Source organism: Dermacentor silvarum, chromosome 2 (assembly GCF_013339745.2).
Source record: "Dermacentor silvarum isolate Dsil-2018 chromosome 2, BIME_Dsil_1.4, whole genome shotgun sequence".
Taxonomy (NCBI): domain Eukaryota; kingdom Metazoa; phylum Arthropoda; class Arachnida; order Ixodida; family Ixodidae; genus Dermacentor; species Dermacentor silvarum.
Window position 1 is genome coordinate 182,685,941 of NC_051155.1, and position 16,877 is coordinate 182,702,817.

The window sequence follows — 16,877 nt, forward strand, 5'->3', positions numbered from 1 at the left end:
CATATTCACTTCTTAAAACCCTGAAACACCTCTTACGAAGAGTGTGGAATGTGTTTGGCACTAAGCAGCATGTTCTCGTGAATATCTTCCAACAAAAATTTTCTGAATGCACCTCGTATGAGGGGAGTTTCGAACAGTTGAAAGGCCACCCCTGCCGCACCGTTGTGGCCTTCCCCTTCAATTCATTGTTCCTACAGTACTTGGTGCTATCACAACAATGCCTGCCATGCTTCACCCATCATTGTGCCAAGCTTTCCTGTCAGCATGACCTCGAGATCGGGTGGCATGACCCTCCGTCAGTGCCCCCCGATCTTGGATGCTATAATATCAGTGCTATGGTGCCGTTCTTTACCACCACATTGCACAACTGCCTTGTCAATTACAACATTTCTTTTTGTCTAGTTCTTAAGAGCATCGGTTAGTCGACTGTCTAAAGAAATCCAGCCAATGGTTATTGTGTTTATGAGTGCATAGGAGCATACATGAACAGTAGCAAAGATTTCAGTGTTGAAAGAAAGAGCAAGCATGAATGAAACTGTAGGCACTCTACTGTAGGTACTATAATACTATTTGGCTCGGATATTCATGACAACAGCAGCACTTTCTAGCAGCCAAGAAGGTTTATTTACCATGTTTAATATGTATTGCAGAGCCTCTTTAATCTTACGAAGCATTTAGGTTTAGCTCAAGCTGAGCCTAGATGCTTCTTCTGTGTTTATTTCAAACGTCTCTGTGCTCCACCTTTGCTTTGCCTTACACTCCCTATCCCATCTGCAGGGGATGCAGCAAATTACTTAAGCTTCGAACAGGGTGACCTTATACTGCTGGAGGACACCATGTGCGGCGAACATGTGCTTAACAACAACTGGTGCACAGGTAAGCTTACACTACTGCAGTGCCTTTAGTTTTTTGTAGTTTGCACCCTAGGCCACAAAAGTCTACATCAGCTAGTATACAACTGTCTGTATTCGAGAACATTAAGACAATTAAGGTACATGACCTACCATAACAATGTGGTAGGTGATGTATGATAAATGATCTTTTGTTTTTGGGCAAAACCCAATCATTCACGATTTTTGGGCCCTGAACAAGTTTTATGAAAATCGGGTTAACTTGATTTCTCCCCGAAGTTTTGCCCATTAGTGAAGGGTAAGAACAAATGTAGGCGTTACAAAACCAGTGAGTGCTGCCCGACTTGTGTGAGCAAGTGGTTAAGATGTATCATGTAATATTATTTGTGTACGCTTATTATGTATGCTTCTTTTTTGCTCAGCACGCAAGCAAAAACTGGAACACGCACGCATGCGCGCGTGATCACACACACACACACATGTGTGTGTGTGTGTGTGTGTGTGTGCGTGCCGCGCGCGCACGTAGTATATACTTAGCACCTGCTTGCCTCGAGTAACCGAAAACTTGTTGCCTTTTTAGTAGTCATGTTTAGTACATGAGTACGGCAATGGTGCATCACATCACAGTTCACGCACACCATGCACATGTAAACAGTGGTGATGGGCTAGGAAGTGAATGCAGTGCTCATGTTAGTCTGCATTGTGAACGGTAGCTGTCGCATTGAGGGCACACTTTCTCAACTAAGGTATGCTCAAAGAAGAGTGTCAGATTGGTCTAGTTGTCATTCTATTGATTTTGTTGCAAGACTTTATGAAGCGTAGCAGTAAAACAGGACAACAAGAACGAGAGGTGCTGACAGGTCCATAATAGACAATGAAATGCTCAAAATGCGCATGGTATTGTACGTCAACAAGTACTTCTAAGATAAAAAATAAAGCATCACACTTCCTAAGAAGCATGCCTTCGTGCTTTTTTCCTTTGATGAAGAAACATAGAACAGAAACAAGGAATCGCCAAGGACGTTTCTATTTGTTATTTTAGTTTATGTGGTTTCCTTCAAAAGTGGAAATATTAATGCCTGCCAGTGAGAATTTGTATAGATAAGCTCGCTACATAATGTCATTATATGTTCCTGTGTGTGATTTCAATTGTTAAAATAAATCGTTTGTGTCCAAAAGGAGACCATTGCCTATGTTAATAGTTTATGAAAGCTACCAAAAAGTATCCCGAACAGTTGGACTGGCTGACAACGAAAACCAGATATCTCCCCGAATTTCCTGTTTAAAAATAATACCCATTTTACCCCCCAGCCCCCCAAATTCCAAAAAAAGCAAAGTGGTTGTGTGATGTGAAGGTTCTTTTCCTTCAGTTCTATACTTTTCTTATCATCAATCACAAGTGGCTAATACCAGCAGTAACATGTAGAAAATTCAAGGGATTGTTACGCAATACGGTCACTTGAGCATTTTTAGTCTTCTTCCTGCAAGAATGTGGCCAAAATCAACAAAAAAGGTCCAAACCCTTTGCTGTTACGCGTGGACATTACTAATAATAACTTATCTTTTTGTTTCGTGAAGAACTCCTGAAAGGGTTACAGAAGAGTGATCTGTCAGTTCACTTTGATTTAAGATTCCCGTAGTCTTTTAAAGCCTGCATCAGGAGACATACAATAAGCAAGGCTGTCCTTTTATTTATTTCTCAGGACGTAATGAACGGACAGGTGAGAAGGGTGACTTTGCCTCGGACTACGTGTATGTGCTGCCAGCACTATCAAAGCCACCGAACAACATCCTGGTGCTGTTCACTCAAGATGGGGCAGAGAATGGCAAGAAGCTCTTCCAGCACACCCAGACTAATGGAGTTGAATCTCGGGAGCATCCACACACCTTGGAGGAATATGCAATGGACTTCTTCAGGTAAAGCTCCTCATTGATCTTCAGCTGTCATTCTGCGGTGTGGCACATTTTGTGCAGTGTTGACAGCAAACAGCAAACTGCTGTGCAGCATACTTGTGTGCTGTATCTCTAATATGTAACTGATATCGTCCACTGTGAATATGTCTGATGTTACATTCTGTTACATTCTTGTAATATTTGGGGTCTTCTTGCCACAGACAATTTTAAAATGTCACTGTAATTAAGGAAAGTGTTGGTGTTTTTTTACTTACTGTATTTACTCACATAATGAACGCACTTTTTTCCTGAAAAAAATGTACGAAGTTGGGGGGGGTGCCGTTCATTATGCGGGGTAAAATTTTGAGCGATCTTTTTTTCTGCGGCCACCTCTAAAAATGTTGCAGTTTCGCCCGAAAGGCGAATCATCGATTGCGATAGCAAATGCGTAGACAGCTATACGAAGTGAGGATAGTAGCTGTATCGGCCGTATAAACTTGCGAACATTCACTATGTAGATTAACAACCATGGTGTCAGCATGCACAGGCAAACATGAACACATCACACTCGATGACCGCGGACACTCGCTGCCAAAACGCTGGCGTGAGCAAGTGCGGCAGCAACAGTGAGCGAAGTGACCTTCGTGCCGTGTAGTGCGTCAATGCAAACTGAGCGGCGAGAACGGAACAGCATGCACAACAGTATAAGCCGCCATTGCACCTAGGCTCATCCCCCAATGCAGATCACGTTCAAGATAGGGCGCACGTGGCCACGCAATGCGCAGTTGCTGCGACGCCCCCCCCCCCCCTCCCTCCCCTGCCATGCGCTCAACAGAATATGGCGCATTTCCTCCCCACTTTCCTGCCTCGAACACAAGAGATTGAATCGCAGTCGTCGGCACTGATGGCACAAATGCGTCTGGAGTGTCCATAAGATTACTATCGCAATAAAAGTAGGAGACACACGGTACCATATGGCATCCGATACGGCGTCCGATACACTCGTACCCGCCAGACGCCATATCGGACGCCAAATCCTACTGTGTGTCTCCTACTTCACGGCAGCAAGTTCAGGGCGCAATCATTATGCGAGGAAAAGAAAAAAAAAACACTTCTTGATTGGGAAAGTGGGAGGTGCGTTCATTACGCGAGTGCGTTCATTATAGAAGTAAATACGGTAATGTAATCTGAAGAGTGCGAGACACAAAATGAAAAGATAATGCAAGTATAAACAAACAGGAAAGTTCTTGCCTTGCTTTGTTTTTTGTCGTTTATATTTCACAGGCATGATGAGACTCCTAGTTTAATGTAAGCCAGTGTTTATGACATACTTTGCTATTGCCTGCGTTGTATGCTATTTGCATTATAGATCATGACAATCTAGCCCAAATGAACACAATATAGAGTTTTAGCAATGCCGTGTTACCTTATGGTAAGTATGGTAATACCGTACGGGTCGAGGAGTGCGCATGTACGCACTTTACTGTACGGAAAGACTTCTTTATAATGTTTACTGGACTGTACGGAGTATATACCGTATCTGGTAATGTGAGCACCGAGTTTTGTGAGCCAAGCCTGTCCAAGTCAAAACACATCAAGAAAATGTTGTCGGCCACAGAGTCCATGCCGCACATGCCCGTGTTTCGAGCACGTTTTTCACCATAGGACAAGGTAATTTGTAATTAAAGTCGTTAACGAAATTCAGACCTTCAGCGACCTGACAAAGTGACAGCAAGTAAACAGCTATGTCACAGTCGGGTTGGTGGTGCTATATTGTGGCGGAGAGTTTAACTAGAGGGGACGTGGTGTTATTATTGCAGTACTAACAATATTAAACATCTGGTGTGAAGTGTCGGCAGAGATGCAATTGACAACCAGCAGTCCTTTTTTATATTGCTTTATATTGCTTCAGCAAGAACAGTGAAGCAGATAACAAGAAAAAATTTCACATGTTGTTCGACAAAGTATCACAAGATATAGCTAGCGGCGTTGTTTTTGCTGTCAATGTTTACCCTAACCCGGAACTTCCGTAAACGGCAATGCATATATGAACAAGCTAAACTGTCTAATATTTACCAAAATGAGTATTAGGCACTCAGCACGTAGTTGTTATATTTAAAAGACCTGCATATTAGCCACTGTCATCATCATCACATTACCGTACGCATAGAGTAACACACACAGCTAAAGTGTTTTTGGTCATTGCGGTATGGTAATATACCATATAGTACCACACTTAGCGTACGATAACATCTCTATTGCTGGGTGTCACACTGCCTAATCTTGAATGAAATTTCATGAGGCAATTTGTCCTATCCTATTCTGCAAAGCAAACTTAAAGGAAAGAATAAAAAAAAAAAAGAAGACCGGCAAGTTGTTTTTACAATTGAAGTAAACATGCTTCAAGGCTAGGTAAACCTTGCTGTAGTTGTACAACGCATTTCATTGTGAAAACCACAGGTGGAGGAATTTCACCATCAGCAATGAGATTGGTTAACTTTGTCTTGACAAATTAATGAATTTGAATGAATGAATTTACCTCATCGCTGTATTGCCAGTTCTAAGCACTTAAGAATGATGTACTATTGCCCTTTTGTGGTGCAGGCCACTTCCCAAGAAGAGCCTTCAGCGCACACTGACATTGTCATCTGCACGGCGGCGAGACGGGGAGCAACTCTGGCGCCACTCCCGAGAGCCCCTCAAGCAGCCACTGCTCAAGAAGCTGCTCAACAAGGAAGAGCTGAGCCAGGAGGCCTGCTTTGCCTTCAATGATATCCTTTGTTCGGTCCATAGTAGTGCGGTTGATAAAAGCACCTACAATGGTGTGTCGCCCTGCACCATACTACTAATTCTACATCAGCTAGCCTTTCTTTCATACACATTTCCACACACATGGGCCTGTAGCAGTGCCAACACTTATAATTTACATACCTGACTGAAAGTTGCTAACATTGGTCACTGAAGGCAGTGAAGCGAGTGTAAATGGCTGACACAGTATTTTGTTACAGTGATACCTGGTGCATTAAAAACAAATCCCAAGCTGTACAGTTTAAATGCTTTCAGGCTCATATTCCTAGCAGGCTCATAACGGTTTTCAGTGCATAGAGTGGGGAACTAACTAATGGTCACATACCACTCTATATAAAATAAATTCAGCTGCTTTGCTGTGTATTTGTCTTTTATTTTGTGCTATCCTTGAGGTGTTAACATGTTTGTAAGCAGTGCATCTTTTTCTATGTTAAATCTTTGAAGGGCCTCTTCATAAAGCCTTGTCTTGATTCTTTGTCCTTGACTCTGGCTTACCTATCCTGAAGTATATGGGTGACCTGCCATCTCGACGAACAAGATCGGGCAATGAACTCACAGACCAGCTTTTTGAGAGCCCCCTGAAGCATGTAAGTGGCCATGTCTGTTGGCAGGGATCTTGCATTTGCCATAGCTTCTGATTTCAGGTACTCAACAAAAATATGCATTGCAGTGCTTTGTCCATAACAGAAGAAAGCTTTTGATTCCAACAGGCTCAATCATATTTGAAGAGTGCATACATCTTCATTAGCCATCATTTAAAATAAAACGTCATCATTCAAAATGACACTTCACAAACTTTCTTGCTCAGAAATGCTGTCACTGTGTAATAGTTCTGTTGGCACTGGTAATAAACTTGCGTAAAGTCTAGTTGGTTCTTTATTTCAGAACCACCCATTCATTTCTGTGCTAAGAGGGACGACTTACTGCGCTTTATTCTAAAGAAATACGGGTCTATTATAACTGCAAACTCAGCATAGTCATTGTAACCAACTCTCTTTTCTTGTATTCTTCCGCCTCTTACATGTGCAAACATAAAGGTGCAATACATCATGCCCAGGCATTCAGCTGATTTTGTTTCACAACACCCTGTCATGATGATGTTGTCTATGTAACACTAGACTGTTGCTGACTTTTAAGGATCATCCAGGCTAACATCACCAGTTTCTCATTAAAGTCGGCATCTCTGATGTCAATAATCAGAAGACATCGGATGGCATGTGCTCATGCAAAAAAAACATTGCACTTGTCCAACGGTCTGCTAGCTCTCTTGTCAGACTAGCCAGGCAATTACCCATCAACACAGTATACTATCCAAGTGATGCCGCTTCACTCTTGTCTTCACTTGTCATAAGTTAAGCTGGTTCCCTCTGGCTTTCGCTCATTGTCATTGTGAGCTATCTGCAGACTTGAGCCAACTTCCTATAGCCAATGAGTCGTGTTGAAAAAAATGCAGCATATCCAACGAGTTGGAATCTATATACAGTGAAGCTTTGTGTGAGTGCATAAAGAGTCGAAACACGAGTTTGTGTTTATTGAATGTCCACACAAAGTGGCACGGAAGGCTTTATTCAGGCATGTTAGAGACGCTAATGCAATGCCGCCGCGGATGCGTGAAGGTTAGCTTTCTGGTTATTTTTTTTAAATTTCTTTCCCCTGCTCGGCCAGCATTGCTGCTGTCGCGGATGCGCAGAGGCGAGCACCATCAGGTGGTGGTGCAAGGATCCCAGCGGCGCGCATACTTTGCTGCGATTGCTTGGCCTCTTAGGCAAGAGAACAGCAAGGTCGCAGCACCCACGGTCATAAAACCCGGCCAGCTTCGCAAAAACAAGCTTCACTTTTAAAAAAGAAACTTGTGACCAAGTAGCATGGTGTTACAGCATAGGCTGTGACACATCCACTAAGAATAAAATTGACCGAAAAAAATGGCATCAATTTTCTTAGCACCCACCACTACTGTGCAGATGGATTTTGTTGCCATTTCTGGATTGAAACACTCTCACGTTGCAAGGACTTTTCGTAGCTGGTTGCATTGTCATCTGTGTCAGCTTGTGTCACATGGCAGTCTGTCACTAAGTCATCTGCAGACTGTAAGCTCAGCTTATCGTGTGCGTTATGGTGCCCTAGTGCGACAGCACCTTCAGTTAGCCCAAATATGTGTTGACTCCCTCCTTTCTTTTTTCATGATTGCTGAATAAGTCTTTTACTATGCGTGTATAACACACATAAGCTTGCTCTTCAGCAAAATTTGGGAAAGGGTGTACTTATACTGGTTTAACTATGGAAATATGTAACTGAGATGTCATTTGCACATTGCTTTACCTCTAGTAAAAATGCTATTGTATTAGTGGGAATTAGTTCTTGTGCGATTTCTCAGTGATGCTTATGATGATGCAGCAACTTTCTGTAATGTTCATGTGAGAATTTAATACATTTTGGATCTGCAGGAAATACTGAGGGATGAAATCTACTGCCAAATAATGAAGCAGCTGACTGACAACAAGAACAGGTGAGGGGTTTAACATGCATTGCACGTAAAAGTGCACAACAACATGCTTTAAGTGGGCAGTCGTATAACCCATCTAGTGTCATGACTTTTCATGTCTGTGTTCTTGCTCACAGCAGTCATATGTTAACATATGTTATACAGTCGACTACCGATATTTCAGACGCTGTTGGAGCTGGGGTGTCGTGGTCTATCCGAGTTCGACGTCAAACTGCGGGTCTTGCCTACGCAGTCGCTGCTACCAGTTGTTGGGGTTGAGGACGGACTTGAAGGCAGGAACATGTTCTCATTGAGAACGGAGAGTACAGGGTTTATTTACACTATTCACATCACGAGTATGAGAACGAGACGGTACGTCTCATCAGTCTAGCTTGACTGGGTCGGAGCATACTACATCGAAGCACTGGCTACATCTCAGGGCCGATGGGAGAGCACTCGGCAGATGGGAGAGCACACTCGATGGCCCCCAAAGTCTCCCTTAAAACCCCTCTGTCCAAGCTGCGGTCCCACCATCCTCCAATCGGAGCGTCGAAAGTCACCGATGGTCTGCGTAGAGGGCGAGGGTGCGCATAATCCCCCGGCGCCTTCGTTGCCCGACCACATTCGGAGAAGTGCCTTCGGGCACACACTGCTCACTTCCCCACATAAAGGAGGGGACACTCGTGGACAGGTGGCTTCGCACCTGACTTGAACTGACGCCTCTGTTCCTGGAATGGGCCAGCTGGTTTGTCGAGCGGCCATGAGAACGCGTCTACTTTTCCAAGAGTCTCCTCTTCCTATAGTGTCGAGACACGTACTCTTTGTAAGGTGTAGAGACATGGTGGCGCCGCTGATCTTTTCCCGGCGGGACTGCTTTTCAGCCTCCCGCTGGTCGCCGAACGTAACAACGCCCAATTTTTTGATGCGAAGCATCTTATGCTCGGGGCTATGTCACTCCCTACCTCCCTCCATCCATCCAACCACCGTGCGTCCACACCCCTACTGCGCATGCGCATCCTCCTCCCCCTCCTCTCCTCTCCTCTCAGCATTTCTCCTCTCCGACGCTGCTCTCCTCTCCGGACTGTGCAACGAATGGCAACGCCTGCGGCTCCGCATGCGATAATGCGAAGCAGCTTAGGTTAGAGGCGCGACGGTAGGCGCCCCCGAGGCACCGGCAACAGTCACCAACGCCGCGCGCGTTCGGTGCGAACGCGGGCAAAACGCCGACGGCGTCAACAGTGTTGCGCGTTGCTGGTACTGCTGCATGTCCAAGTTTATACAGCTGATAAAATTACCTTGAGTCGACCCCATGGCTGCTTCGCATACTACTCAGGGTTCCCCTACGGGAAGATGGTGTAATTTTTTGGACATACTTGATTATTCGGACTTTCACCTGGCACCAGGACGTACCTTATAAGTTCAATATATTTTGCAGCTCAAAATTTCGGACACTTAAGGAAGGGCTGTTCGATATTTCGGACTTTCCAAGCGTCAGCCGAGCCGACTACCAGACATTTTTGCGTGTGTCATCGCCATCTTGTTTGTTTACTTTTTCCTCCAATAGCCTCAAACCGGTGCCGGCCTTGCGCGCCGCCGATACTTCCACTAGGGTGGCTACCTCCGCTAAACTGATGCTAGATCGACGCTATTTCCGCAACAGCGTCGCTGGTGTTGCTGGACCATCGGATGGGTCGGACTGCATCGACTGACTGTTCGCCTGTGTGTTTGCCATATGTTTCATGTGTGTTGCCTAGCTTATGGGCTGATTCATAACATTGAAGAGATGTTCAATGTTAGCAAGCTGAGCTGATGCAAGCGGTCGCAACTCTTTCATCGGCTTACAGCGACTCAACGATTCGCCGAAATTCAGGTGGACCTGCTCGCACAGAAGCAAAGCATGGTTCAGAAGAAGATTAATCTCTTTTTCCGCCCTCTATCTTAATAGTAAGCAATAAATTGGGGCACATTTGCTTTTTCGGACAGCCTGATTTTTCAGACATTTTCGCGGTCCCTTGAGGGTCCGAAAAATCGGTCGTTGACTGTATATTCATAAATTACTGGAACGTAACGTGAAGCATTGACTCTGCAAACAAGCTGCATAATTCAATAGGACATGTGCTAGTCTTGCTGTAAGTGGAGCGAACATGGTGCAAACATAATATAATTTTATTAAAATTTTTAACATTTCTATTATAGTAATAAACATTTATGTATTGCTGTACATAGGCATAAGCGAGTTTTGTGTTAAATTTCACAATTTTTGTGACAAATTTGTCATGGTAGAAATCAACTCGTGGTACTTGTCTTTCTTTTTTCAAGCCATTACCGAAGACAACATTTAAAGGGGCCCTGAACCACCACTCGGGCTTGGTGAATTAAGATAGTCCGCTTGTAGCATACGCTGCTGTGAACATCTCAGCCAAGTTTTGCTGTCATACGCAGTGCGTGGAGCTCGCAAGCGGAGTGTGAAGTCACCTTTTTCTCATACTCCCTCGTTTCAACAGAGCCATGATTCTCACTCTCTACTGTGTGCTTTATTGCGCAATAAAGCACATTCCAATACACGGCTGCTATTGGTCGCTGCGGTCGGTTACACCGCGGCCACCGTGGGGTGCTGCCATGAGTCCACTGGCTAAGCGCACTGCGGCTCTCTGAGGACAACCGCATTTGGCTTACGTTTAGTGCGGGGTAGGCACCAAAATCGGAAATTTGAACTGCGCGCCACGGTGATGTTTTGAACGCGGAGCGTCGTGGCCCCGCGCCATTCCGCCGTAGCCTTCGCAGTGCAAGGTATTGAAGAAGGAAGGGGGAGCACAGTGGAGGCAGTGTTTGATTGCCAATAACTCCGCTTCTGCTGAACGCATTGAAGTATTTTTTGCGGCAAAGTATTTCTCAAATAGCCTATTTTAACATCAAATGTATTTCTCCACTTTGATAAAAAGTGGTTCAGGGCCCCTTTAAACAAATTAGGCTTGCAAATTTCTCTTTGCCATCAAGTGCCATTACAGAGATGTCCATCCGTGAGCCATGAGAATGGCAAGCACTTATACATAAGAATGGAAACAGGTCACAATGTGTCTCTTTGCCTTTCATGTAAGACTCAGTGAGGAGCGGGGCTGGGAACTCATGTGGCTGGCCACAGGACTGTTTGCACCCAGCCAATCGCTCCTAAAAGAGCTGACGCAGTTTCTCAGGACGCGGGCGCATCCCATCTCACTGGACTCACTTCAGCGGCTTCAGAAGACACTACGGTTGGTACACCATGCTTTTCTAGTTCTTGTCAAGTGTGTACTTTATGGGAGTACTGACACATTAATTTCAGCTTGTCACTTTTTACATTGGATGAAGGTCCAAGCCCTCTAAGCTCCAGAAAAAATACTGGCAAGCATCAGATCAGCCTAAATAACTTACTATCATAATTACTTTTACGAAGCAGTTCCCAGGTGCTTGGTGTGTCATGACGTCCTTATACATCGGTTCCCATGATTGGTGCAGCTGCCACATACGAACACAACCATATGAAATGCATGCTGCACTTTATTATTATTTTTTTATCAGCTATGTCATCGTGCCCAGCCTTATTGCTGCGTGATGTTGGTGAATTTTGCTCTGTTTCTTAAAGTTGAGATAAAGTTCATAAAGTGAGGTCTGCCATTTTGAGACCAACATCAGCATCAAATTAAAATATAAGTGTATGCCAACCTTCATACTCCCAAGTGTCACCTTTTTTGCCAAAAGCATGTGGTAGAATTGATACGTCAAAAATCTGCATTCAGCTTTTTTGACCCTGTCACTAGCTTACGAATGCCTTGTGCACCATTACCTAATGTATAGTGTAAATGGGGCACTCAAGATGACAGAGAAGACAAAGACACTTCACTTCTCTGTCGTCTTGCATGCCTCATTTGCGTGACACGTTACGTAATGCAGTACCAACTATCCCATCAGCCTCTCCTTATTTTCACCATGGTGCGGTATGAAGCATAAGACCTTTGTAAGTTGCGAGGCAAGGCATGAGGGTTTTTGAAGCACGGACACAAAAGTGGACGAGAGATTTGTACCAAGAGTGCAGTAAAGACACTGTGATGCAGGTTCTTTTTAGGTCTCACATGGGTCACTGAGGCATAATCTCAGAGCACCAAAAATAAGGGCAAAACCATTTGTACATATGACACACAGGAAATAAAAATACAGTAGCAAGGACATAATGACAGCCAATAGCACGACATCTCTTGAATTGACATTAACAGAGGACTAGAACACCGAATGGTATGAAAAACAATAGTGTATGTGCACTTCTGTCAAACTAAGCAGTTCACCTTTCCATGAAGGCAGAGTTCAGGTGATGAACGAAGCGAAGCAATGATGGACTCACATTAGCAGTGGTCGGGTTCATTGACAGATAGGAGACAGCTGGAATGCGGTTGTTCCGAGTTGGCCGAGAGGAAGCAGGTACCGCACCGGGAACCTTGAAGTTGGCATGCCAGGAGGAAAGGGAGTCCTGGCCAGGCAACTGTACGCACATTCGTGCCCGCAGCTTGACCACTTGTACTCTCCCAACCGGCACAGGCGTCCACAGGTTTTGGCGTAGAACTCTGTGGCCTGGCTAAGCCGTGAAGCACGCCTTCCTTCAGACAGCACAAAGGCGTGCTTCACGCCGCCCTTCAGACACCTTTGTAAGGAAGGCGTTACTCGGCCCTTGACTGGTTGCACTAGTCAGGTGGAGTCCTTGTGGCTTGGGTTTGGGACCTGATGGCCCATCTTCAACGCCTGGGGTTGCAACTGCGTAGTTTGCACAGCGGCGCGCGCCGTATCTTGACAGCAATCTGCAGATGCTACGACTTCAGGGTCGGTCGACTTGCAGTCAGCCTGCCGCTGCTTGCGTTGCTGCTCCGTCCTTCTCGCACGGCGCTTGGGAACTCGATCACAAGAAGAACCCGGTACCTCGATAGCGCGCACAGAACCCATAACAGTTAAGTCAACCAGCGCACTTCGCGTGGCCATAACATCGAATCCAACTTTGATGGCAGTTTTTCCGGGGAAAAAAAAAACGTACATAAGTTGCACCGTTCTATAAGACGCATGAACGAAAAATTCAGAAAAAAAAAAGACATCTTATACACCGGAAAATACGGTACTCCATCTGCTAGTATATTATCGCCTTCCATTATGTTGACCTTGACGGGACCAACGACGTTGATCAAATTGTCCGCATGGTCGAATTAAAGAAAAAGCAGAAAAAACACTCACACACTGCTATTTTTTGGGGGAAATATTTACCCAATTTTAATGTGTCCCCGAATGTACTGCACACCGAATTTTTTAACAAGAGCGTAGCATGCCTTCGATTTTGACAATTGCAAAAAGATGAAACGAGCAAGGTTTGTCGCCGCAAAATGAAAATTTACTTTAGTTGATGTCCATCATTGTCACTCTCGGGTAGCCCTTTATCGAACTAACTGTCAGGCACATTCCGGCTGAGTGGTCCAAGCTATCCGGCAAGGTCCAATTTCAGGATCGAAATAGCAAAAGTAGTATTGGCAAAAAAAAAAAAAATCTTTTTTTGTTAAGCATTTGCCTTAAGGGCTATTTTGGTTCACATGCACACTTTCTTGGTAATTTCAATGTGAACATTTGATTAAAAATGTGCTCCATATCTTGCTGCATGTTTGTGGTAGTTCTGTCTGCACAGTTGTGCCATGTGAGTATGCAGCTAAAGTACCACCCACCATGCTGGCTTAGTGGCTGTGGTGTTCTGCTGCTGAGCACGATGTCATGGGTTCGATTCCCAGCTGTGGTGACTTCATTTCAGTGGGAGTGGAATACAAAAACATTTGTTCGTGCGCATTAAAGAACTCCAGGTTGTCAAAATTAATTCGGATCCCTCAACCACAGTGTTTCTCAACCTGTGTGTTGCTTTGAGATGTTCATCTCCATAAATAGAATTAAGCCAATCTGAAGTAACAGCCACTTGATACTGATTCTCTTTTTTTTTTTTTTTTAACTGTTACAGTTTATAACTGCGTTTGCCCTGTACCTCTACTGTACAAATAATGCACTTGGCTTTTGTGTAAGGGAATTCAATGTGCTGAGGTCTACTTCACTGATAAGTCTGAATCAACCAGTTCAATACATAACCACCCGACAAAAACAAAGCGTTCACTGGTTTAAGCTAAAGGCTAACAAATCACTGACTAGCCTAAACACTACTACTCTGTGGCTTAGCAGAAGTAGTTACAATAAACATGGAGCACTTTAACTTGGTTCATTGATGCAGGACTGGTCAACGAAAGTATCCACCCCACTTAGTCGAGGTTGAAGCCATCCAGCACAAGACGACCCAGATCTTCCACAAGGTCTACTTCCCTGATGACACTGATGAGGTAAACAAGCTCTCGTATAACGTCACCATAAGAATTATTATCTATGCTGGCATTTTTTTTCTTGTGTCCTCATCTATGCTGGACTTTATTTGCGAGCAGTATCATTTTCAAGATTTTTTCTCGCAGTGATGTTTCTCGCTTGTTTCCATCTAATGTCTGTGCTATGCAGTGAAGGTTAATGTCATAAGGCAAAAAAAGCCTACAGATGCTTCATGTTAATGTCTTTTTTTTTTCTTTCTTGGAGGTAGTGCCACCAGTGCATAGTTATAATAAAATTAAACAATGAAAACAGTACAGTTAAATCTCGATATAACAAACTCTGTAAAATCGGCAATTTGCTTTGTTATATCAAAATTTCATTATATTAAAATTTGACCTTTTATGCAAATAAGTACAGTCGCCAATGGACTTTTATTACATGGAAGGGGTTGCGAAATTTTCTAAATTGTCAGGCAATAGCAAAAAGCAAATTTGAATGAGAAAAAAAAATTCACTTTGTTGAATTTAAGAGTTGGCGACGAAAGATTAGGTTTCATGCCATGTCAACAATATCTTCACATCGATGGTACGATCCGAAGCCTGCCGCGCTTTCACATCCACTCCGCCACTGCGGCTGATAGTATCACGTGCAGGATGACACTATCATGAAAAGCGGTGGCAGCGGGGAGCGAATGCTTCGTCTGCCTCTCGCTTCAACATGTCTCCGAAACTCGAAATTATGCAACCTCTAATACTGCGGAAACACAGCGTACATGATGCCACGCCATCTCAGCACGCCCACTTTTTGCACACGCAGCAAATTACCTCTAAAACAGGATGTGTAAGCTGCACTAGAAAAGGAGACACGCAGCAACCTGCCCGCTCCACCGCGTGCGCTTCATTGTGTTATCACAAGCTGGCTCCCCTCCTCCCTTCCTCTTGCACAATCATCCTTCACAATCATCCGCACAACCATCCTTCACAGTCAAGCTACCATCCTTCCCAGCTCACCCTCACACGCTTTCACTCGCAGCCAAAGCACACAATGTGCGGGGCACGATAGGATCTTATCGCACTTAGACTTTATGCGGAATATGACGCTGCTCCAGTTGCTCTTGGTTGCGCGGCGTGCGATTTGAGAGGTACATTCGCAAACAGCCGCTTGTAATTAAACCATTTGACCATCTAGATCTGCAGAAGTTTCTATTTATTGTCTCGGTATTCCTTCGTGGCGGCAGTGAGATTTCATTATATTGAAATCTCTTGTTCTAAATACATGGTGTTCTATGGACAAAAAGTAATACAAAGTTAAATACTTCGTTATATGGAGAATTTTGTTATATTGAAGTTCGTTATATCAAGGCTTAACAGTATTCACTTTTTGTGCAGATAGCTAATCTGGAGTCGCACCTTAAAAAGCAACACTGTTTTTGGGTTCAGAGTGCAAACTATGTCACTGAAAGTATTAATAGGCATACTTCGAGCAGTTTGCTCACTCAAATGTGTTTTATGTCTTTTTATGTCTTAACAGCTTGTCAATCGCTGTCTCATCTGTAGCCAAAGTGGCTTAAGCAAAATGCTGCCAACTGCAATTTCAAAGATGTCGGAGTAGAAATTATGACAATCTTATGATTTATGATACCTGCCATGGTTGCTTAGTGACTATGGCATTGCGCTGCTAAACACGAGATCGTTATGCCAGCCACGGCGGCCACATTTCGATGGGGGCGAAATGCAAAAATGCTCGTGTATCGTGCATTGGTTGCATGTTAAAGAAATCGACGTAGTTAAATATAATCAGAACTACCTCACTACAGCATGCCTCATAATCAGATTGTGATTTTGGCATGTGAAATCCTAGAATATAATTTTAATTTTAATGATTTATGATTTGTGGGAAAGTACTTGAAGTGAATCATCACAGTGATCTTTTATATACTTAATCATTTGAGCATGCTTCTCAACATTAACAACAGTGTGTAATCGATAGCATACTGATTGCTAATGGCTTTAAGCTTTAATGCCACTAAATTTACTCATGTGATAGCAAGTGAATTGCCTTAGGAGTTAAAGTATTTGGCAGATACTACCATTAAATTTGTCCATGTGATGCAGGCTTCTCTGACCCACTTGTACAATGCAGTTCTGACTCATCCCTTGTTCTTAAACTTTATGAAGGCATTTGAAGTGGACTCTGGCACACGAGCCAAGGATTTCTGTCTAAACATCAGCCAGCGATTGAACTTGCGGACTGCTGAGGGATTCAGCTTATTTGTAAAGATCGCCGACAAGGGTATGTAGGCACTCTCATTGCTATGGCAGTATAGTTGCATGGTGGATGTGAGTTCTCATGAGAATGATAGTAAAGCTAGTTCACACCTTAGACACTCTGTATATAGTATCAGAATTGATTATTGCTTTCTTTGTGGTGGCCATGTTTCGTTAAAGGCAAAATGCTAAGGAATTTATTGGCAGTGCTCA

The 16,877-nt window shown here is 43.9% G+C and overlaps 1 protein-coding gene across 2 annotated transcripts in view; it reads left to right on the top strand.

Annotated features, from left to right (window-relative positions):
• LOC119442245 (myosin-VIIa-like) overlaps positions 1-16,877 on the top strand; it is a 172,352-nt gene that overhangs the window by 140,896 nt on the left and 14,579 nt on the right. The window contains exons 32-39 of one of the 2 annotated variants that reach the window (XM_037707047.2): positions 778-876; positions 2,555-2,768; positions 5,349-5,515; positions 6,048-6,139; positions 7,997-8,058; positions 11,133-11,285; positions 14,312-14,417; positions 16,575-16,689. In XM_037707047.2, the coding sequence (XP_037562975.1) occupies positions 778-876; positions 2,555-2,768; positions 5,349-5,515; positions 6,048-6,139; positions 7,997-8,058; positions 11,133-11,285; positions 14,312-14,417; positions 16,575-16,689 (1,008 nt within the window). The remainder of the gene's footprint in view (positions 1-777; positions 877-2,554; positions 2,769-5,348; positions 5,516-6,047; positions 6,140-7,996; positions 8,059-11,132; positions 11,286-14,311; positions 14,418-16,574; positions 16,690-16,877) is intronic. The other variant, XM_037707048.2, reaches the window with a different exon arrangement.